The sequence below is a fragment of the Salvelinus alpinus genome, chromosome 10, assembly GCF_045679555.1.
Source record: "Salvelinus alpinus chromosome 10, SLU_Salpinus.1, whole genome shotgun sequence".
Taxonomy (NCBI): domain Eukaryota; kingdom Metazoa; phylum Chordata; class Actinopteri; order Salmoniformes; family Salmonidae; genus Salvelinus; species Salvelinus alpinus.
In genome coordinates this window covers 46,220,530-46,244,723 of record NC_092095.1, presented here as the reverse complement: position 1 = coordinate 46,244,723, position 24,194 = coordinate 46,220,530, and the positions used below count along the sequence as shown (strand labels likewise).

Below are 24,194 nucleotides of genomic sequence, written 5' to 3'. Positions count from 1 at the left end.
AGTTTTGTTTACAGCTGTGCTAACATAATTGCAAAACGGTTTTCTAATGATCAATTAGCCCTTTAAAATGATAAAGTGATGGTTGCTGTTAATAATGGCCTCTGTACGCCTACATAGATATTCCATAAATAAAACTAAAAAAGCTGTTTCCAGAAACAATAGTAATTTACAACATGAACAATGTAAAAACTAATTAACACAGAGAGAAATGCATTTGGGGACCTAATATTACTATGAACACCCAACATGATTGATTAACCCATTTATGTCTTCTACAGAGATACATGTACAAGTAATCTCCTATACTTAAATATTGTTTAGCATTTAAAGCACTGTACACTTGTCACTAAGTGGGAAATATAGTGGCAAAGTAACTGACGTGTTTTTTTAGGTTTGTAAGACTAGTTCTGCATCTTGGAGGAAATAGTAATTGAGTCATCTTTGGCTTAGGAGTGTTGTCTTATGTTTTTAGGTTATAATTGAATATGTAAGGTCTGGTGGGACTTGAGCACTGCACTTTAGCTTCGTAAAAAGCATGGTTTATATGTGCTTCCTACATGCTGTTTAGAGGACTTGGACTCGTAGAAACAATAGTAATTTACAACATGAACAATGTCTACACTGTATTTCTGATCAATTTGATGTTATTTTTAAATGAAAAATAAAGTTAAAGTGCTTTTCTTTCAAAAACAAGGACATTTCTAAGTGACCCCAAACTTTTGAACGGTAGTGTACATTTTTAGGTTGGTATAATTTTCACTTAGATAGGACTTTGATAAACCACATGATTTTGAAATAAGATGTTATTATAAATGAAATGAAACTGTTTCACAAAAATGTGCATATGCAAACCATAACTGGCACGCAGATAAGTAAACATGTTAAGAAATTGGCATTCCACGTGAGAAAGGTTGCCGACTCCTCTTGTAGCCTATTACCAGCAACTTCAGGAGAGTAATGGCAGAATGTGCAAAAGCCAGCAGGAGAATAGTTGGGTCAGGTTAAGGTGTTTTCCTTTGGTTATCTAGATCTCTGGCACCCTTGAGGCATTTGTCTTATTTCAAAACGGTACGCATCAGACAAGCTCAAAGCATATAGTTGATTTCATTAAAACAACAAAAAAAAGGGTGTCTAAATGGAAAAATACACGTTTAAAAATTGTAACCAATCGATTGGTCGAAAGAGACGACTTTCGGTCAACTAAGATTTTTTGGGGCGGAGACAGCCCTACAACAGATCAAAACAGCATCAGGTATCTGATATGGACAACTGTTTCATCCTCACATAAACTCAGCAAAAAAAGAAACGTCTATTTCTCAGGGCCCTGTCGTTCAAAGAAAATTCATAAAAATCCAAATAACTTCAAAGATCTTCATTGCAAAGGGTTTAAACACTGTTTCCCATGCTTGCTCAATGAACCATGAACAATTAATGAACATGCACCTGTGGAACAGTCGTTAAAACAGTAACAGCTTACAGACGGTAGGCAATTAAGGTCACAGTTATGCAAACTACTGACTCTGAAAAACACCAAAAGAAAGATGCCCAGGGTTCCCGCTCATCTGTGTGAACGTGCCTTAGGCATGCTGCAAGGAGAGGCATGAGGACTGCAGATGTGGCCAGGGCAAGAAACTGCAATGTCCGTACTGTGAGACGCCTAAGACATTGCTACAGGGACAGGACGGACAGCTGATTGTCCTCTCAATGGCAGACCACGTGTAACAACACCTGCACAGGATCGGTACATCCGAACATCACACCTGCGGGACAGGTACAGGATGGCCACAACAACTGCCCGAGTTACACTAGGAACACACAATCCCTCCATTAGTGCTCAGACTGTCCGCAATAGGCTGAGAGAGGCTGGACTGAGAGCCTGTAGGCCTGTTGTAAGGCAGTTCCTCACCAGACATCACCAGCAACATCGTCGCCTATGGACACAAACCCAACGTCGCTGGACCAGACAGGACTGGCAAAAAGTGCTCTTCACTGACGAGTCGCGGTTTTGTCTAACTAGGGGTGATGGTTAGATTCGCGTTTATCGTCGAAGGAATGAGCATTACACCGAGGCCTGTACTCTGGAGCTGGATCGATTTTGGAGGTGGAGAGTCCGTCATGGTCTGGGGCGGTGTGTGACAGCATCATCGGACTGAGCTTGTTGTCATTGCAGGCAATCTCAACGCTGTGCGTTACAGGGAAGACATCCTCCTCCCCATGTGGTACCCTTCCTGCGGGCTCATCCTGACATGACCCTCCAGCATGACAATGCCACCAGCCATACTGCTCGTTCTGTGCGTGATTTCCTTCAAGAAAGGAATGTCAGTGTTCGGCCATGGCCGGCGAAGAGCCCGGATCTCAATCCCAATGAGCACGTCTGGGACCTGTTGGATCGGAGGGTGAGGGCTAGGGCCATTCCCCCTAGAAATGTCCGGGAACTTGCAGGTGCCTTGGTGGAAGAGTGGGGTCACATCTCACAGCAATAACTGTCAAACCTGGTGCAGTCCATGAGGAGGAGATGCACTGCAGTACTTAATGCAGCTGGTGGCCACACCAGATAATGACTGTTGCTTTTGATTTTGACCCCCCCCCTTTGTTCAAGGCCACATTATTCAATTTCTGTTGGTCACGTCTGTGGAACTTGTTCAGTTTATATGTCTCAGTTGTTGAATCTCATGTTCATACAGATATTTACACATGTTAAGTTCGCTGAAAATAAACGCAGTTGACAGTGAGAGGACGTTTCTTTTTTTGCTGAGCTTACATTGTTTACCACTACACTTTAAAAACATGGGCAATAAGAGAAGTGTGTGTTTCTCTCTCACCCAGGTCAACGGACAGTTCCTGAGGCAGCATTCGGGGGATGTTCTCCAATAGGCCGCCCCCAGTGATGTGGGCATAGCCCTTGATGGCGCCGCTGCGCAGGATTGGCAGGAGCAGGCGGCTGTAGATCTTAGTGGGCGTCAGGAGAACCTCACCTGTCGATCAACACGGGGGAAGACGGGGAAACGGAACCTCTACGGTGAATTACTTTAATTATGATACATTAGATTCATAGAGCACTTTTCTTGGACCCAGATAAACTTTACAATAATACAATTGAACAGTACAAAATATTACCAATAGAGACTGGGATAAGACTGGTAACAGGCAGGAAGATCGCACCTTATGCAGGTGAACCCTACATAGTCGAAAAGATAAATGACTGTCCATTTACCTCCTTTCTGTCCATTTACCTCCTTTCAAGAGAAAGTATGAGAGACGATTGGGCAGACAAACCCAAAGAAACATAAGTTTACTCTGTGTAAGGGCTTATATGATCTCATTAACCTACCCACAGTTTGTCCAGGTTTCCCAAAAGGTGCAGGAGAGCTGTAGGTGACTCCTGCCCTCTCCAGGACCTTCTGGACCAGGCTGAATCCGTTGCTATGCACCCCTGAGGCGGCCACCCCGATGAGCAGGTCCCCGTCGCAGATGTCCCCCAGCCTGGGTAGCAAGGCGCCCCTCTCCACCGCCCCCACACAGAACCCTGCCAGGTCGTACTCTCCGGGGCCGTACACACCGGGCATCTCCGCAGTCTCGCCGCCTGGATGAATGGAAAAACAGTTAACACAAATATATGATCAAAACACACATACATGCAGTTGCAAATGTGCACACACACACAATGTAGAACCCAGAAATTGATGGCTGGCTCACACCCAACAATACAGATGGTTTCCAGTGTAGCAGCTAAAACTCTACTTCGTTGTTTTCGCTACACCCCCAGTAAATCAGCCAGCATCTCCACTTTCTTACCGCCTGAACACACAAAATAGTGAGCGCACACACACACACATCCTTGCATCTTACGGATGACATCTGACTGCCCCCCCCTCACCCAGCAGAGCGCAGCCCGCCAACCCGCAGGCCTCGGCCACGCCCCCAATCACAGCGGAGGCCACGCCCACATCCAGACGGCCACAGGAAAAGTAGTCCAGGAAGAAGAGAGGCTCCGCCCCCTGGGCCAGCACGTCGTTGACACACATTGCCACCAGGTCCTGTCCCAGGGTGCTGTGCTGCTGGCATGCCTGACCAATCTAGAGAAGGCAGAGATGAAGTCATGAAGAGGTTGTAGGATCTTAATGACATTGTGATTCCTGGCATAATCTCTCCTCACCTGCTTAAAACACATTAGCGAAGGAGGTCTAAGGTAGGGACCTTGGACCTTCTCCGCCAATACAGCAGAGTCGGCGAGGAGATGAGATGTGAGGAATCATGGCGTAATTGAGAAACAGCTAAAACATATGCACATGATCCTACATTTCATGAAAAAGAACGAAAAGCCTGTACTTGGAATATGACGCTCCCCAGCTTTATTCCAGCACCAAAATATGCAATACGGCTGCAATGTCTCATATACCGTTTCTGTTTTGAGAAGTCACGCCTACCTTGAGCTTGGTCCCTACGCCGTCTGTCCCAGACACCAGGATGGGGTCGATGAAGCCTGCAGCTTTGAGGTCAAAGAGGCCGGCGAAGCCCCCGAGCTCAGCGTTACACCCTGGTGGACAGGAGGGGAATAAAGGCAACTGTTTACACACAAAGGTCTTTTACAAACAAAGAACAGATTGGGGAAAAAGTTTAATACACCAAATAATTAAAAACATTGTATATTTTTTAAATAATATTCTATCCAGTCTAGGATCAAAATAAACATCTGGTTGATGTAAAGGTAACTGGCAAAATAAAGGAAATACCAACATAAAGCGTCTTAATAGGGTGCTGGGCCACCACGAGACGCCAGAACAGATTCAATGCGCCTTGGCATAGATCCTACAAGTGTCTGGAACTCTATTAGAGGGATTCAACACCATTCTTTCACAAAAAATTCCATCATTGGTGTTTCGTTGGTGTTCCCATTAGTGTTCAATTGGGTTGAGAACTGGTGACTGACACACGCACACTTTAAACCCCCTATGCTCCTTTGAGACCCCTCTATCAAAGCCACAGATGCCATGGTAGCCAAATAAAAAAATGGGCAACCAGGCATTTTTATACATGACTAGAAGCATAATGGGTTGTTAATTAACTCAAGAACCACACCTGTATGGAAGCACCTGCTTTCAATATACTTTGTATCCCTAATTTACTGGGTTTCCTTTGTCTTTTAAATAACTAAATTAATCAATCCATCCATCCGTCCACCCACACATATATTGTAGAAAACTAAATTGAAGCTTCCTGCAGCAATGTGTTTGTAGATCAAATCGAGAAGTGTGCCATCGCTACAGTTTTACTAAAACAGAATTTGGAACAATGTCTACAGGTACAGTATTTGTTAAAGCCCTTGTCACTATAATAAATCATCCAACACCCAAATAAAGTAGACAAGATCTAATTTCTTTTCTCATGTTCATTTCTCAAGGAAAGGAAAATAATTTACCGTCTTGGAGCTTCGTAATTAGTTGGATTAGGTGAAATCATGAAAGGTTGACTGAGAGACTGCTTTAGTGCAGGGCATGTAATGAAATGCCCAATCCCAAACCGACCCCTAGCATCTTGTCCCTCTAAAAATAGTCTAGATTTAGGGTTTTTCCATAATGCGTATACCAGTGTTGCCCAGCCATTCCACTTATTTGTTCAATTCCAGTACACCTGATTTATCTAATCAGAGGCTTGATGATTAGTTGACCTGAATAGTTCAAAAAAGGTGGAATTGGAACTGACAGGGTACTCAGCGAGATTTGGGAAACTAATCATATATCCAATCTTACACAGATCATTACAAGTGGATAGGTATGAGTTTGGGAAAAGCACTGCAGCTCTGCAGGCTATCTAGCTAGTAGCTCAGCTGTAGCTGTTCTGATTAAAGGCAATGAGGGGGGGGGGGGGGTTGACGTGACTACCTGAGCGAGAGGTGGCCTTGGCAAATGGCTTGATCATGTCTACCAGCCGGTTTCCCGCAGCGATGTCCACTCCGCTGTCCTTATAGGTTAGGCCTCTGCTGGGGGAGGGACACACAGCAAGGGTCATAGGTTATGGTGAGATGAGGCTAGAGGCTAGAGCTATTTGCCCTCTACCAATGTCAAGTGGTCTCTCAATTCAGCTTCTACCTCACTGTCATGTATAAGAATTACTTTAGGTAGACTACCTACAAAATGTTTCTCTTTCCGAAGTCCATCAACCCATTCTTATCCAGGGGTACAAATCATTAGTCATGTGCTAGCTAGGCTAACCTACAGTTTAATGCAGGTTACCAGGTTAACTTCCACCAATCCAACATAACTAGGAACGTTTTTGAAATATGAAAACAAAAAGTCAGACTGGAAATCTACACGGTAACAGTATACCAGACATGCCAACCCTGTCCAACTTTTTAGAGTACCAGACACGCGAGGCAAAATGTGAGAGTTCATAGCAAGTTCATACTAAATGCACATCGTTTCTAGGCCAAATCTACGTGTAAACAACAGACACAGAGGTAGACTTTGTCTAGGGTTAGCCAATACCCCCTCCTGTCAATATGTACTCTAATAAACAAAATGTAGGGTTCTAACCTGAAGATTGTCAAACTATTACAGTGAAATGAATGAGGAGTGTTTCTGTGTGTGTGTCCACCCTGTCCCCTCACACACACACCTGTGCTGGGTGAGGTGGGTGATGGCTCGGTGACCGATGTCACGTCGGTACACAGCTCCCAGGAACCCCACGGCGGCCACGCCCCGATTGGCTGCATGCAGGGCCATCTCCAGGGACGACCTAACAGCGGTGACAGTGAGGACACGCCCCCCGCTGGAGACCACACCCCCTTCCTTCAGCGCCGTGCCAGCGTGAAACACATGCACCCCCATCTCCTCCACCTGAGACAGACCTGAGAGAGAGTAGAGGGAGTGATGGAGAGAATGAGAGAGAGAGATATGGAGGAAGAGAGGGAGTGTGCATGAGGTACGGGGGGGGGGCGCAGGAATTGGAGATAAGGGGGTCCCTAACCTCCCCTTACTTTAAATCAGTTTTATGCAAACATTCTAAAACCTGCATAAATTTTTTTGTTGCATTTTCCCCACCAGAGATACATTTACATAAAAGGCTGTGCATAATGACGTAGTGTACAAAAGTAATTTCTGCGGTTGAATTCCCATGTACCAAATAACACATACAAGTTAAATTGGTTTCCTTTGCAATTTCAACTCGGATAGTTGTGTCATAATAAATGTGTATATCGCAAATAGGCACACTCTGGTCTTGGCTCATGCACTCATTATAGAACAGCTCGCAGATAAAGTGCTGGTATAACCTACATGAGATTATTATGAAAACAAAGGGGGGAAAATACTATTTTTATTTGTCAAACAGCAGCCAAGGATCAATCATCATGTCACCAGAAGAATATATTTATTGGAAAGGAGCATCAAACACATCACCGTGCACTTTCACCACCCTGTGAAGTTCATCACTTAATTCTACTTCTTCACTCAGGGCCCCCCCCCTTCCAGGATTACAAGATATCTGAGCTAAAAAACATTAGCTGACATGGGCTAGTTGATCTGGACATTTCTAACAAGATATAAAATAGCTCTTAGGTATGCAATGACTAACGTGACAAGAGGAATTAGTGATGCACTACCCAATTTCCAAATTGCACCTTATGCATTCTACTACAACTCTCAAGAGAACATTTAAAGCTGGACTGAGTTCCTTAAAATAAATGATATACAGTACCCGACAAAAGTTGGGACACCTATTCATTCAATTTTTGTATTTAAAAAAAAAACTGTTAAACATTGTAGAATAATAGTGAAGAGATCAAAACTTTTAAATAACATAGAATTATGTAGTAACCAAAAAAAATAACGTTTCAAAAACAATATATTTTATATTTGAGATTCATCAAAGTAGCAACCCTTTGCCTTGATGACAGCATTGCACTCTTGGCATTCTCTCAACCAGCTTCACGAGGTAGTTACCTGGAATGCATTTCAATTAACAGGTGTGCCTTGCTTAAAGTCAATTTGTAATTTCTTTCCTTTTAATACATTTGAGCTAATCAGTTGTGTTGTGACAAGGTAGGGGTGGTATACAGAAGATATACCTATTTGGTAAAAGACCATATTATGGCAAGAACGGCTCAAATAAGAAAAGAGAAACTACAGTCCATCATTACTTTAAGACATGAAGTTCAGTCAACCCGGAAAATTAATTATTCAAGTGCAGTCGCAAAAACCATCAGGCGCTATGATCAGGGATGCAAACTGGTGAGGGCCCCAAAAAAAGGTGACATTTTTTGTACTGAAACATGCAAAGAAAATCCCTGCTAGGGGGAAATGCAGGTTGTAATTAATCAAACAAAGAATATGATCTACATGATCAGTCTGTGTGCAAAATAAAGTGGTTAATGTGAACCTAACTCACAGCAAAAAAAAAATGTAAAGAAAGCAATCAATGTTATTTGTTGTCTAGACTTTACTGCAAATGATTCAAGTCTTGAGAGAAAAAAAACACACTAATATTGCAGGTAGCCATGACAGCCTTTATAATAGAACGCTTGTGACCACACACCAATATTGCACTTGGGAACAATACATCTTAAGTAGAAATATAATGAAACAGGCATTCTGTTTGCTCTATTATAGCGGCCACTATAGTAGACGTCGATCAAGTGCACAAGACTACATGTGTGCAAAAACAACCTTCACCGAGTAAATAATTAAATAATCCCCCCTTCACCCACACCTGTTACTGTCAAGTTCAACAGAAAAGCAATATCTTTGGGCTACACTGCACATTATTACATTGTACACTTTCTGCCTGCAGACATCTGTTCTACAAAGTGCCAGCAGAGCATGATACCCTTTGTTAGCATAACTGATCTCTTTCAGGCAGAGAGTACACCTGGGATACCACTTTTAATCCACTGTATTGAAAAAGTGAGAAAGAGGGAAAGTGTGTGGCGTTCCTTTCACCTCTATAGTGGCATCCAGCTTAAGCCAGGCACCAGCTACACTTGTTAAACAAGCAACGCCTTATTTTCACCTACTGTAATTCTCTCATTCTGAAAATTAACCACATACTGTACAGGGAAAACAGTTCACAGAGAGTATGTTAGCTAGTTAACATTTCAGATTGCCTGGGTCCAGTAAGCAACTAACGCGTTATACAACTCCTTTCCGTTTCTCAAGTTATAACGTTACAGTACCTGGACACCTACAGCACAGGAAGGCCAAAAAGATCATCAAGGACATCAACCACCCGAGCCACTGCCTGTTCACCCCGCTATCATCCAGAAGCGAGGTCAGTACAGGTGCATCAAAGCTGGGACCGAGACTGAGAAACAGCTTTCTCAAGGCCATCAGACTGTTAAACAGCCATCACTAGCACAGAGGCTGCTGCCAATAGGCATAGACTAGAAATCACTGCCACTAAGGAATGGAACACAAGTCACTAATAATGTTTACATATCTGCCATTACTCATCTCATATGTATATACTGTACTCTATACTATTGTACTGTATCTTAGTCCGTTCCGTGCAGACATCACTCGTCCATATGTATATAGTCTTAATTCATTCCTACCTAGATGTGTGTGTGTACATGTGTAATTTGTTAGATATTACTGCACTGTCGGCGCTAGAAGCACAAGCATTTCACTACACCCGCAATAACATCTGTTACTCACGTGTATGTGACCAATAAAATTTGATACGAGTTAATACTATAGCAAATTGGTTACTAACGTGAGCTCATCTGATGTAACGTTTGCTTTCTGACTATTAGCCAGCTAATTTTCACACCATAAACTCAATTATTTGATCAGTTAAGCAAGATATCTAACTTCTTTGGGGTAGGGTGCAGTATTTTCACGTCCGGATGAAAAGCATGTCCAGAGTAACCGGCCTGCTACAAAGCCATAAAAGCTAGAATATGCATATTATTAGTATATTTGGATTGAGAAACTTCAGAGTGTTTTCTAACTGTTTGAATGATGTCTGTGAGTATAACAGAACTCATATGGCAAGCAAAAACCTGAGAAAAAAATCCAACAAGGAAGAGGGAAATCTGAGGTTGGTCGATATTCAACTCGGCTCCTATTGAAGATAGTGGGATATTGGTAATGTTGCACTTCCTAAGGCTTCCACTAGATGTCAACAGTCTGTAGAACCTTGTCTGATGCTTCTACTGTGAAATGGGGCCGAAAGAGAAGGGAATAAGTAAGGTCTGCCATGAGCTGACCATGCGCGTTCACATGAGGGAGCTCTGTTCCATCGCACTTCTGAAGACAATGGAATTCTCCGGTTGGAACATTATTGAAGATTTGTTAAAAACATCCTATATATTGATTCAATACATCGTTTGACATGTTTCTACTGACTGTTACGGAACTTTTTGACATTGTCTGCTTTTAGTGAACGCGCTTCGTGACTTTGGATTTGTTTACCAAACGCGCTAACAAAAGTAACTATTTGAACATAAATGTTGGACATTACCGAACAAAACAAACATTTCTTGTGGAAGTGGGAGTCCTGGGAGTGCATTCCGACAAAGATCAGCAAAAGTGAAGATTTATAATGCCATTTATGACTTTTGTTGACTGCATAATATGGCGGATATATTTGTGTCTTGATTGGGCTCTGAGCGCCGACTCAGATTATTGCATGGTTTGCTTTTTACGTAAAGCTTTTTTGAAATCTGACAGTGGTTGCATTAAGGAGAAGTGCATCTAAAATTCCATGCATAACAGTTGTATCTTTTAGCAATGTTTGAGTATTCCTGTAAATTGATGTGGCTCTGTGCAAAATCAAAGGATGTTTTGGAACTTCTGAACATAAGGCGCCAATGTAAACTCAGATTTTTGGATATAAATATGAACTTTACCGAACAAAACATACATGTATTGTGTAACATGAAGTCCTATGAGTGTCATCTGATGAAGATCAAAGGTTAGTGATTCATTTTATCTATATTTCTGCTTTTTGTGAATCCTCTTTGGCTGGAAAGAGTTATTCTGTGAATAGGCACTCACCTAACATAATCGTTTGGTTTGCTTTCTTCGTAAAGCCTTTTTGAAATCGGACACTGTGGCTGGATTTACAAGTGTATCTTTAAAATGGTGTAAAATACATGTATGTTTGAGGAATTTTAAATTATGGGATTTCTGTTGTTTTGAATTTGGCGCCCTGCGGTTCCACTGGCTGTTGAAGAGGTGGGACGCTACCGTCCCACATACCCTAGAGAGGTTTTAACAATGCTAACAATACTTGTTCCACCACACTTTCTCCATCACCTCAAACTTTCCAAATGCCAGTTGTTTTTCAGTTAGTTCATGGAGTATGCGTCATCATCTTCTCACCCCCGTCTCCGTGGTCAAGCTTCTCACCTACCTCTTCGTTATTGTTCAGGGGACATACTGCTGTAAGTTAACTTGCAAACTGCCTTTCCAGACCGCGCGCTGCTTTAACTAGCATATTGGTTTCAAAGCTGTCAAGGCAAAGCGTGGCTACTTTGAAGAATCTCAAAATATATTTGAATTTGTTCAACACTTTTTTGGTTACATGATTCCATACGTTTTATTTCATAGTTTTGATGGCTTCACTATTAAATCTACAATTTAGAAAATAGAAAAAATAAAGAAAAATCTTTGAATGAGTAGGTGTCCAAACTTGACTGGTACTGTGTGTTATGTTAATGAACAGAAAAAGTTATTTTCTTTCAAAAGCAAGGACATTTCTAAGTGACCCCAAACTTTTGAACGGTTGTGTGTGTGTGTGTGTGTGTGTGTGTGTGTGTGTGTGTGTGTGTACACATACAGTTGAAGTCGGAAGCTAACATACCTTAGCCAAATACATTTAAACTCAGTTTCACAATTCCTGACATTTAATCCTAGTAAGAATTCCCTGTCTTAGGTCAGTTAGGATCACCACTTTATTTTAAGAATGTGAAATGTCACAATAATAGCAGAGAGAATGATTTATTTCAGCTTTTATTTCTTTCACATTCCCAGTGGGTCAGAAGTTTACATACACTCAATTAGTATTTGGTAGCATTGCCTTTAAATTGTTTAAGTTGGGTCAAACGTTTCGAGTAGCCTTCCACAAGCATCCCACAATAAGTTGGGTGAATTTTGGCCCATTCCTCCTGACAGAGCTGGTGTAACTGAGTCAGGTTTGTAGGCCTCCTTGCTTGCACACGCTTTTTCAGTTCTGCCCACACATTTTCTATAGGATTGAGGTCAGGGCTTTGTGATGGCCACTCCAAAACCTTGACTTTGTGGTCCTTAAGCCATTTTGTCACAACTCTGGAAGTATGCTTGGGGTCATTGTCCATTTGGAAGACCCATTTGCGACCAAGCTTTAACTTCCTGACTGATCTCTTCAGATGTTGCTTCAATATATCCACAATTTTCCTCCCTCATGATGCCATCTATTTTGCAAAGTGCACCAGTCTCTCCTGGAGCTAAGCACTCCCAACAACATGATGCTGCCACCCCCGTGCTTCACGGTTGGGATGGTGTTCTTCAGCTTGCAAGCGTCTCCCTTTTTCCTCCAAACATAATGATGGTCATTATGGCCAAACAGTTCTATTTTTGTTTCATCAGACCAGAGGACATTTCTCCAAAAAGTACAATCTTTGTCCCCATGTGCAGTTGCAAACCGTAGTCTGGATTTATTATGGAGGTTTTGGTGCAGTGGCTTCTTCCTTGCTTAGCGGCCTTTCAGGTTATGTCGATATGGGACTCGTTTTACTGCGCATATAGATACTTTTGTACCCGTTTCCTCCAGCATCTTCACAGGGTCCTTTGCTGTTGTTCTGGGATTGATTTGCTTGGTTCGCACCAAAGTACGTTCATCTCTAGGAGACAGAACGCGTCTCCTTCCTGAGCGGTGATGGCTGCGTGGTCCCATGGTGTTTATACTTGTGTACTATTGTTTGTACAGATGAACGTGGTACCTTCAGGCGTTTGGAAATTGTTCCCAAGGATGAACCAGACTTGTGGCGGTCTACAAATTTCAAGGTCTTGGTTGATTTCTTTTGATTTTCCCATGATGTCAAGCAAAGAAGTGAGTTTGAAGGTAGGCCTTGAAATACATCCACAGGTACACCTCCAATTGACTCAAATTATGTCAATTAGACTATCAGAAGACATTACATTTTCTGGAATGTTCCAAGCTGTTTAAAGGCACAGTCAACTTACTGTATGTAAACTTCTGACCCAGTGGAATTGTGATACAGTGAATTATAAGTCTAAACAATTGTTGGGAAAATTACTTGTCACGCACAAAGTAGATGTCCTAACCGACTTGCCAAAACTATAGTTTGTCAACAAGAAATTTGTGGAGTTGATGAAAAACGAGTTTTAATGACTCCAACCTAAGTGTATGTAAGCTTCCGACTTCAACTGTATATATTTTTCCCCTGTCGCCCCCCGCCGACCCATCGCCTGTCACCAAGATATGGTTATTATATCGATATTTGCACATAAAAGCATTTCCACCACAATTTCTCACGTAATACATTTTACAGACATAAAATTATCCCACCTTGCATAGCGTATGTAGTTTTGCCGACATTTGGAAAGTTCGCTGACAAAATGTGCCATTTCCATCAGGCCCGCCGTGACATGTTTTATCCAGCATGTACTTTACTCGCATTAAAAGGTTGGATGGAAACCTGGTTAAAGTTATGTAATTAGTTGATAGGTCTGTTGTTCAGTATCGGTTTCGACTGACAGCAGATCTGTTCCAAACGGGAATATTCACAAGGATCGAAAGGGAACCATACGAAAGAAAACAGAGGAGACAAATGGAATTAAACGTGGAGGGACCTACCTGAATTTGCCCAATGGAAACGCTTTGCAACAGTGCAAAACTCTTTGCAACGGTGTTACTAATGAATACACGCCAGTTGAGTAGCGATTGACAGAAACGTACCTACCTGTGATTGTGACACCTTTCTTATAGGAGCCGGGGTAGCCAGGGCTGGCCATGACCACAGTAACTGCAGAGCTGTCCTGGTGCCACACAGGGGCGCTGGATGCCAACTTCCCCTGCAGGGTGCTCTGGAGCACCTCATACAGGTCACTCTTCAGCAAGGGCATCAGCACCTGGAACAGGGTCACGTTCAGTAGGAAGAAAATATTTTGATTCAGAGTGAAACAGGGATGTAATACTGGAATTTCAGTTTTCCCACTGCAAAATTCAGGCAAGATCGGAATTGTCCTAATAGGCACAGATTAAGGACCAGTTCATCCTCAATTAATCTTAAATTTACCCATTAGTGGAGTGCAAGTGCAGAACTTGACTTATCAGAGAGCTGATAACATAGAGCAGTAACATATACCAATAACACATGCTCACACAAACTGTTGACCAACCTGACACTCTGGGTCGCCGAAGCGACAGTTGAACTCCAGGACCTTTGGCCCCTGCTTGGTCAACATCAGCCCAGCGTACAGCACACCTGAGAGAGGACAACAACAAATAAACAAGCGAGTGAGACAAATGAAAGAGAAAGGACAAGATTTCACACCCCTTTCATTTCCACTCAACCAGTGCTGGCTGCAGTTCATTACTCACCCACATAGGGGGCACCCTCCTCCTTCATGCCATCCACAGTCTTCTGCAGGACAGTCTCGCTGATCTGCTGCAAAAGCTCCTGAGACACCTGGACGTTTGATTGACAGACAGAGGACAAACAATAGCAGGTTGTGTAGGACTCTCTGTTCACATTCTGAGCAATGTGAGACAGTGGTGGGTGGTTGTCAAGTGTGTGTGTGTGTGTACCTGAGGGGTGGGGCAGTAGGCCCCCATGCCGCCGGTGTTGGGGCCCAGGTCGCCATCCTGCAGGCGTTTGTGGTCCTGGGCCGGGGGCATGGGGGACACAGTGCAGCCATCACTGAAACACAGACACTATACAGGGAAGGAGAGAGAGAGAGAGAGAGAGAGAGAGAGCGAGTAAGTAGTTCGTAAATGGCAATAATGGAACCGCATATTGAATTGTTGTCAGGGTGCATATAGGCCGACATTTTGCACAAGCAAATGGCAGTGAGCAAAATAACCATAACATTTTAAATAGACAAGGAACACACATGATCCAATGTATTCTTTGCCCAGAACTGTGCTATTTCGCGTGACAAAAATGCTGCCCGCTGTGCATGTACACGTTGGTATTTCACAAGAAAAAGAAAGAGGGCCGGACACTCACAGACACTTCTTCTCCCTCCAGCAGTTCTTCCACCACCACAGTTTCCCCAGCAGAGCCAAACATTTTGTCCTGCAACAGAGATGGATTTGTTGAGTCGCGCCGAATACAACTGGTGTAGAAATGCTTGCTTACCAGCCCTTCCCAACGATGCAGAGTTTAAAAATACTATTTTATTTAAAACAAAAGATGAATAAAATATAAAGTACACAAGAATGGAGCTATATAAAAAAGGGAGTACCAGATCAATGTGCAGAGGTACAAGGTATTTGATGTAGATATGTACATGAAGGCAGGGTAAAGTGACTAGGAATCATTAGGATAGGTAAGAGTAAAATAAAAAAAACTGTGCACGTATATAGTGCGAGAGATTATATACACACACACACTCATAGTCTAGCGAGTGTGCGTAAGTGACACCTCATCTCACCCAAAATAACAAAATTCAAGGCCGAGCGACATTCTTATGAAAACTGCTGTACTGAGGTAAACCCACAGAAAACATTTGTGACAATCAAAAGAGGATAGACTGTGGTATTCTGTCAGTACATGAACACAGAAGAGGATAAATAAGCCAACCAGAAAGGGGAAAGAGACTGGTAGTAGCAAGGGGTGGGCATTTGAAATTTCACTATTCTAATGTCATTTTCCCCCCCTGATATCCAGATAGTCCCCCAAAAATATACATTTCAGAATTACTCTACCCTTTTGATCAATCGTGACGCAAAATGCCACAATAGCAGACAATGCGCCTCCGCACAAAGGCGGAGGTAGCGGTCCTGCTGCTGGGTTGTTGCCCTCCTACGGCCTCCTCCACGTCTCCTGATGTACTGGCCTGTCTCCTGGTAGCGCCTCCATGCTCTGGACACTACGCTGACAGACACAGCAAACCTTCTTGCCACAGCTCGCATTGATGTGCCTTCCTGGATGAGCTGCACTACCTGAGCCACTTGTGTGGGTTGTAGACTCCGTCTCATGCTACCACTAGAGTGAAAGCACCGCCAGCATTCAAACGTGACCAAAACATCAGAAGCATAGGAACTGAGAAGTGGTCTGTGGTCACCACCTGCAGAATGACTCCTTTATTGGGGGTGTCTTGCTAATTGCCTATAATTTCCACCTTTTGTCTATTCCATTTGCACAACAGCATGTGAAATTTATTGTCAATCAGTGTTGCTTCCTAAGTGGACAGTTTGATTTCACAGAAGTGTGATTGACTTGGAGTTACATTGTGTTGTTTAAGTGTTCCCTTTATTTTTTTGAGCAGTATATATATATATATATATATATATATACACACACACACACACACACACACACACAGTGGGGAGAACAAGTATTTGATACACTGACGATTTTGCAGGTTTTCCTACTTACAAAGCATGTAGAGGTCTGTAATTTTTTATCATCGGTACACTTCAACTGTGAGAGACGGAATCTAAAACAAAAATCCAGAAAATCACATTGTATGATTTTTAAGTAATTAATTAGCATTTTATTGCATGACAAGTATTTGATACATCAGAAAAGCAGAACTTAATATTTGGTACAGAAACCTTTGTTTGCAATTACAGAGATCATATGTTTCCTGTAGTTCTTGACCAGGTTTGCACACACTGCAGCAGGGATTTTGGCCCACTCCTCCATATAGACCTTCAGATCCTTCAGGTTTCGGGGCTGTCGCTGGGCAATACGAACTATCAGCTCCCTCCAAAGATTTTCTATTGGGTTCATATCTGAAAACTGGCTAGGCCACTCCAGGACCTTGAGATGCTGCTTACGGAGCCACTCCTTAGTTGCCCTGGCTGTGTGTTTCAGGTCGTTGTCATGCTGGAAGACCCAGCCACGACCCGTCTTCAATGCTCTTACTGAGGGAAGGAGGTTGTTGGCCAAGATCTCGCGATACATGGCCCCATCCATCCACCCCTCAATACGGTGCAGTCGTCCTGTCCCCTTTGCAGAAAAGCATCACCAAAGAATGATGTTTCCACCTCCATGCTTCACGGTTGGGATGGTGTTCTTGGGGTTGTACTCATCCTTCTTCTTCCTCCAAACACGGCGAGTGGAGTTTAGATCAAAAAGCTCTGTTGTCGTCTCATCAGACCACATGACCTTCTCCCATTCCTCCTCTGGATCATCCAGAGGGTCATTGGCAAACTTCAGACGGGCCTGGACATGCGCTGGCTTGAGCAGGGGGACCTTACGTGCGCTGCAGGATTTTAATCCATGGCGGAGTAGTGTGTTACTAATGGTTTTCTTTGAGACTGTGGTCCCAGCTCTCTTCAGGTCATTGACCAGGTCCTGCCGTGTAGTTCTGGGCTGATCCCTCACCTTCCTCATGATCATTGATGCCCCACGAGGTGAGATCTTGCATGGAGCCCCAGACCGAGGGTGATTGACCGTCATCTTGAACTTCTTCCATTTTCTAATAATTGCGCCAACAGTTGTTGCCCTCTCACCAAGCTGCTTGCCTATTGTCCTGTAGCCCATCCCAGCCTTGTGCAGGTCTACAATTTTACCCCTGATGTCCTTACACAGCTCTCTGGTCTTGGCCATTGTGGAGAGGTTGGAGTCTGTTTGATTGAGTGTGTGGACAGGTGTCTTTTATACAGGTAACGAGTTCAAACAGGTGCAGTTAATACAGGTAATGAGTGGAGAACAGGAGGGCTTCTTAATGAAAAACTAACAGGTCTGTGAGAACCGGAATTCTTACTGGTTGGTAGGTGATCAAATAATTATGTCATGCAATAAAATGCAAATGAATTACTTAAAAATCATAATGTGATTTTCTGGATTTTTGTTGTGAGTACCTATGATAAAAAATTACAGACCTCTACATGCTTTGTAAGTAGGAAAACCTGCAAATTCGGCAGTGTATCAAATACTTGTTCTCCCCACTGTATATATAAATAAAAACTATTTAAAAAGGCAAAGTTTTTTTTTGGTCCTCCAATAAATCGGTATCGGCGTTGAACAATCCCAATCGGTCAACCTCTAATGCAAACCTTTCTGATCCACCTACTGTCAGTGCCCACAGATACAGCATACCCTCTCGGAATCATAGCCTTAACTATTAGGGTGGGAAATGCAAAACTGACTTTGGGTCACTTTGAAACTATACCTTCATTATGTCCACCACAGCCTGGCAGGCCTCCTCCTGGTCCTTGGCCACAATGACACCCTTCCCTGCAGCCAGGCCACTGGCCTTCACCACCAGCGCAGGAAAACTGGCCCTGGGGTCAGGGGTTAATTATATTTCATTTCAGGAGATGGGTAGAAATTCAATGACACAGTGTTAAGATGACACACAGCGAGCAGACTCAAACAGGGACAGACTACCTGGACTAGTCCAATTAGAAACACTGTTTTCCATTGCAAATAATTTTCCTATGGTGTGCCCTAATGAACATGACCTCTCTGCCTCCAACACCCCCCCCCCCCCCCCCCAGCACAGCCCAGTACTGACGTGCGGATGTAGCTGCAGGCCTCCTGGGGGTCAGTGAAGGAGCACCAGTGGGCTGTGGGGATGCCGTGACGGTCCATAAAGGCCTTGGAGAAACTCTTACTGGCCTCCAGCTGGGCAGCCTTCGCCGAAGGGCCGAAACACTGGACCCCCGCCGCTTGCAGGTCATCTACCATGCCTGGGGGGGTGCAGATGAGATTGGAACGAGGGAGAGAGGGACCAGAGAATGGGGGAAAAGGAAAAGTATTATATTTATAGTGCATTGATAATAATTATACATTTAAATGAGTCAATTAAGAACAAATTCTTATTTACAATGACTGCAATCTTGGCAATTCCTTTGTACCTGTACTGTTTCAGATGGCTGAATATAAAATGGGGAAGATAAGTATGTGTGCCACTCACCTGCTGCCAGAGGCACCTCGGGCCCTACCAACACCAGCCCCACACTATGCTCCTTACAGAACTGAGCCAGGATAGAGTGGTTACTCACAGACACCTCTATGCAGAAGGGGGGAGACACACACACATTTCAGATGCAACGGAGTGGCTAAGAGTTTTACTAGATCATACAATTCCTAGTCATGTCAGGTGATCATAAAAGACCCCAGACAGATCATGATATGCGAAACAGTTATGCGTGTCCTTCTCACCAGAGTTGGAGATCTTTCCACAGTTGGCGGTGCCAGCATTCCCCGGTGCAACCAGGACCTCCTGGATGTGTGGCGACTGTGCCAGCTTCCATGCCAGGGCGTGTTCCCGCCCACCACTGCCAATCATCAGCACCCGCTCTGCCATGGCAACTGAAAGAACCAATCACAAAACATGCACACATGATCAAATCACATCATCATCGAACAAGGATGATTAAGACATCATGGAACTTCCATATAAAAAATTAATTCTGTAGAACAGACATACTTCTCTGTCATGTAGAATAAAGAAACTTGTCAGCTCTATTCAATACATTTCTATCTGCAACCTTCAGAACATTGCACCCTTCTGAATTCAACCCAGGTTAGTCACTGGGCACTAACAGCGACAGTAAATAAAACAGCTTCTCCAATCACTTAATTTATAATCCATAAAGGAAGCTATTTAAATGCATGTGAAAATTGACCTATGGTGCAGGGGGTTTGCAAATGAGGACCTTACCCAAGGCCTCATCACCAGGCTGCTGTGAAGAATTGGTGACCTTTTGCTGGGGCCTAGCACTTAAAATCACCTATTCATACGTCACATTGGTAGGGACACGGCCACCCATAAAAATCTGTCTCCAATTAGTTGTCATTGTGCAAGAGCCCATTCTGTGTAGGGACCCATTAAAAACTGTAATTTGCATTAAAAAAAAGATGTGGGTGTCATATCATGTATCAGCGTGTTAATGACAGTAGAAACAAGTTGGGGGGGACTAACATGTACAACCCCTTGAATACTGTATGCGTTTCATTTTCCTCAAAGACACTGTAGCTCAGGGATGGGCAGCCCATCATAATGATTTCAGATTTTTTGTTGGTCCCCACCCGCATCAAAGTTTGCTATCACTGTTGTAGATGGACAATATTGGGGTGGAAGAAGTGGAGGACATGCCTTTGCCCCAATCAATAAACGCTCACACACAATAAATAAACCAAGGGGTCAGAGTTTAAACCAGTCCCATCTCCCATCTTAGTGGAGCAATGTTCAGTTATCTAACGTTGCAGATAGAAATGTGTGAATAGAGCCAATTTGCTTTCTTATTCTACATATTAGAGGCATGTTTGATCTACATAGCATATTTCTATCTGAATGTTCAACCCTGCTGAACGTGCCCCTGGAAGATCATGGCCAGAAGGGATAAATTGTCAAATTAACGTCAGATTTGACTTTTTATGGCGGGTTAGGAGAACTTAAGCAACAGGCTAGGATAATTAGGTTTGCTTAAATAAAAACCATGACCAACCAGGAATGGCCTATAAGCCTCTGTACAAAATCTAGGTTACATCAGCAGACTATCAAATAGGAGCTTTTACATAGATAATGTGAGTAGCAGGATGCGCGTGGTTCCCAATTAGTCGACTCGCTCCCTTTGATTGGAAACACGCACTCGTGACAATGGAACTATTAATTTAGAGGTTTGAGAACTTTGAGATAATTTTTTTAACAAATGATTGTCCGCAGCCCATCGCTTTTTTTATCAGCACAATTGATGCAAGTATTACTAAAACTACACGGTGGAAAAATAGCAACTTTTTTACTAAGTTTGATGACCAGTGATGGCAGAATGAGCCCACTAGCTACAATATCACAAATGTGGGTGGAATGCCTCCACAAGCAAAGTTAAACTACATAACTTAGATAGCTACAGCAGCTAGCAACAACTGTAGCCAGTTACCTACAGCGTTTGAGTTTAGCCACACTAGCAAGTTCATTGACGCATCTATATATTTGCAGCCACATACAAAAATACTGCGTCAAAAATCACCCTCATTCGAAATTAGCAGTGTAACGTTACTTGTATTTTTATCTAGGTATTGTAGCCAACTTCCCAGTTGATTCCAAGTTGTAGTTAGCATCGCATCACGATGGTAAAACGGACTCAGTGACCACACGCGCAACACTGCAAGTTCTCATTAAAAAAAGTATATTAAAGCCAAACTCACATGTATCTTGTGTAGTGGCAAGTTCGTATTTTTGATAACAGCGCCCACGTCCAGATTTATTTTCCTTGCCCACAGCTGGGGGGAGACTACCTTGTGTGTGCACACACAGAGTATTGCAGCGTTAAAGTGCTAGTCGAAACTAGCAAACTGGTACATTTTCGACTTATAACTGGTTGTAGTTATACACGTGCCGCGTTCAACAATTTAACTTGTCTGACTTTTTTTTAGTTCCAACTAATTAATGACTTGAACAAAGCATATCAACTCTCAAACCACGTGGACCCTAAATGATACGCGACTGTGTTTGTTTATCTTTAAACGCGGGACAAATAATGGATATTTAACTTCTATAGGCCATTGATTTAGGTAGTGTCTAGTAAAAGGTCTTAAGATAAAGTCTATCATGTACATATAAAGTTTTATTTCTGTAAAACATTTTTTAACTTCCTTAGCCTGTAGTCCTTTTCTTTTCATTCAGAGAATCATGGGAGTTGTAGTTTTTAGGCCAACCCTATATTTTTTTGCCTGTAGAGCATGGTTATTCAACTCTTAAAGGCCCTGAGTGGTCAATCTGGGGCTCTGCATTGGCCGTGCTGCATTTTCGAGGATATGGCCTCTGCAGAAGTCAGGGCATTCATACTTCTTGCTCTTTGTGGAGCTGCACAGAGCTGTTGAGAAGGAAGTTGTTTAGATACAATCTGTTGTTGTTTTTGTCACACTGCTTTTCTTTATCTTGGCCAGGTCGCAGTTGTAATTGAGAACTTGTTCTCAACTGGCCTACCTGGTTAAATAAAGGTGAAATAAAAAAATACATGTAAAAAATTAAAAATAAATACAGGACCTCCCACCCTCACCTACTGTCAGCCAATCATGCCAATGCAGAGCTATATGGACCCCTCAGCATTGTAAAAGCCCATTTATGCTTGATCCAAAAATGAGGCGCCATATGGATGGTGTGACGCAATTGGCGAGCACCTGGAAGAATGCAGAGGCCACAATGAGTTAAGTACCGCATGGCAGTGTGCCTCTCAAATGTGTTAATAATGCGGATGGCTCCATATACACTGCTCAAAAAAATTAAGGGAACACTAAAATAACACATCCTAGATCTGAATGAATGAAATATTCTGATTAAATACTTTTTTCTTTACATAGTTGAATGTGCTGACAACAAAATCACACAAAAATGATCAATGGAAATCAAATTTATCAACCCACGGAGGTCTGGATTTGGAGTCACACTCAAAATTAAAGTGGAAAACCACACTACAGGCTAATCCAACTTTGATGTAATGTCCTTAAAACAAGTCAAAATGAGGCTCAGTAGTGTGTGTGGCGTCCACGTGCCTGTATGACCTCCCTACAACGCCTGGGCATGCTCCTGATGAGGTGGCGGATGGTCTCCTGAGGGATCTCCTCCCAGACCTGGACTAAAGCATCCGCCAACTCCTGGACAGTCTGTGGTGCAACGTGGCGTTGGTGGATGGAGCGACACATGATGTCCCAGATGTGCTCAATTGGATTCAGGTCTGGGGAACGGGCGGGCCAGTCCATAGCATCAATGCCTTCCTCTTGCAGGAACTGCTGACACACTCCAGCCACATGAGGTCTAGCATTGTCTTGCATTAGGAGGAACCCAAGTCCAACCGCACCAGCATATGGTCTCACAAGGGGTCTGAGAATCTCATCTCGGTACCTAATGGCAGTCAGGCTACCTCTGGCGAGCACATGGAGGGCTGTGCGGCCCCCCAAAGAAATGTCACCCCACACCATGACTGACCCACCGCCAAACCGGTCATGCTGGAGGATGTTGCAGGCAGCAGAACGTTCTCCACGGCATCTCCAGACTCTGTCACGTCTGTCACATGTGCTCATGTGCTCACTGTGAACCTGCTTTCATCTGTGAAGAGCACAGGGCGCCAGTGGCGAATTTGCCAATCTTGGTGTTCTCTGGCAAATGCCAAACGTCCTGCACGGTGTTGGGCTATAAGCACAACTCCCACCTGTGGACGTCTGGCCCTCATACCACCCTCATGGAGTCTGTTTCTGACCGTTTGAGCAGACACATGCACATTTGTGGCCTGCTAAAGGTCATTTTGCAGGGCTCTGGCAGTGCTCCACCTGCTCCTCCTTGCACAAAGGCGGAGGTAGCGGTCCTGCTGCTGGGTTGTTGCCCTCCTACGGCCTCCTCCACGTCTCCTGATGTACTGGCCTGTCTCCTGGTAGCGCCCCCATGCTCTGGACACTACGCTGACAGACACAGCAAACCTTCTTGCCACAGCTCGCATTGATGTGCCATCCTGGATGAGCTGCACTACCTGAGCCACTTGTGTGGGTTGTAGACTCCGTCTCATGCTACTACTAGAGTGAAAGCACCGCCAGCATTCAAAAGTGACCAAAACATCAGCCAGGAAGCATAGGAACTGAGAAGTGGTCTGTGGTCACCACCTGCAGAACCACTCCTTTATTGGGGGTGTCTTGCTAATTGCCTATAATTTCCACCTTTTGTCTATTCCATTTGCACAACAGCATGTGAAATGTATTGTCAATCAGTGTTGCTTCCTAAGTGGACAGTTTGATTTCACAGAAGTGTGAATGACTTGGAGTTACATTGTGTTGTTTAAGTGTTCCCTTTATTTTTTGAGCAGTGTAGCTCTGCATTGACATGATTGATTGACCGCAGGGGGGAGGTCCTGTATAAACACAAACTCACTTCCTTGACAACTTCCTTCACAACAGCTCTGAACTGCTCCGCAAAGCAAGTATGAATGTCCTGACTTCTGCAGAGGCCACATTCTTCCTGACTTCTGCAGAGGCCATATCACCGTAAATGATTCAGCACGGCCAATGCCGATGTCAGATTGACCATGCAGCGCCTATTAAGCCTTTTACAACATTTTAGATGCTCACGGCGATGCGG

The 24,194-nt window shown here is 43.5% G+C and overlaps 1 protein-coding gene across 5 annotated transcripts in view; it reads right to left on the bottom strand.

The window, feature by feature from the left end:
* LOC139532093 (trifunctional purine biosynthetic protein adenosine-3-like) overlaps positions 1-21,577 on the bottom strand; it is a 34,193-nt gene extending 12,616 nt beyond the window's left edge. Inside the window, exons 1-16 of one of the 5 annotated variants that reach the window (XR_011666495.1) lie at positions 21,275-21,576; positions 19,286-19,435; positions 19,038-19,133; positions 18,636-18,810; positions 18,291-18,402; positions 15,173-15,241; positions 14,752-14,877; positions 14,545-14,632; positions 14,343-14,428; positions 13,904-14,072; positions 6,616-6,847; positions 5,883-5,980; positions 4,428-4,537; positions 3,878-4,076; positions 3,332-3,583; positions 2,823-2,975 (exon numbers count right to left, since the gene is read on the bottom strand). Coding sequence is in view for 4 of the 5 variants with exons in the window: in XM_071329234.1 (XP_071185335.1) it covers positions 2,823-2,975; positions 3,332-3,583; positions 3,878-4,076; positions 4,428-4,537; positions 5,883-5,980; positions 6,616-6,847; positions 13,904-14,072; positions 14,343-14,428; positions 14,545-14,632; positions 14,752-14,877; positions 15,173-15,241; positions 18,291-18,402; positions 18,636-18,810; positions 19,038-19,133; positions 19,286-19,430 (2,110 nt within the window). In the remaining variant the exon portion in view is untranslated. Of the gene's footprint in view, positions 1-2,822; positions 2,976-3,331; positions 3,584-3,877; positions 4,077-4,427; positions 4,538-5,882; positions 5,981-6,615; positions 6,848-13,903; positions 14,073-14,342; positions 14,429-14,544; positions 14,633-14,751; positions 14,878-15,172; positions 15,242-18,290; positions 18,403-18,635; positions 18,811-19,037; positions 19,134-19,285; positions 19,436-21,274 lie in introns of those variants that run through there. The other 4 variants (XM_071329234.1, XM_071329231.1, XM_071329232.1 and 1 more) reach the window with 4 other exon arrangements.
* Between the last annotated feature and the right edge of the window lie 2,617 nt (positions 21,578-24,194).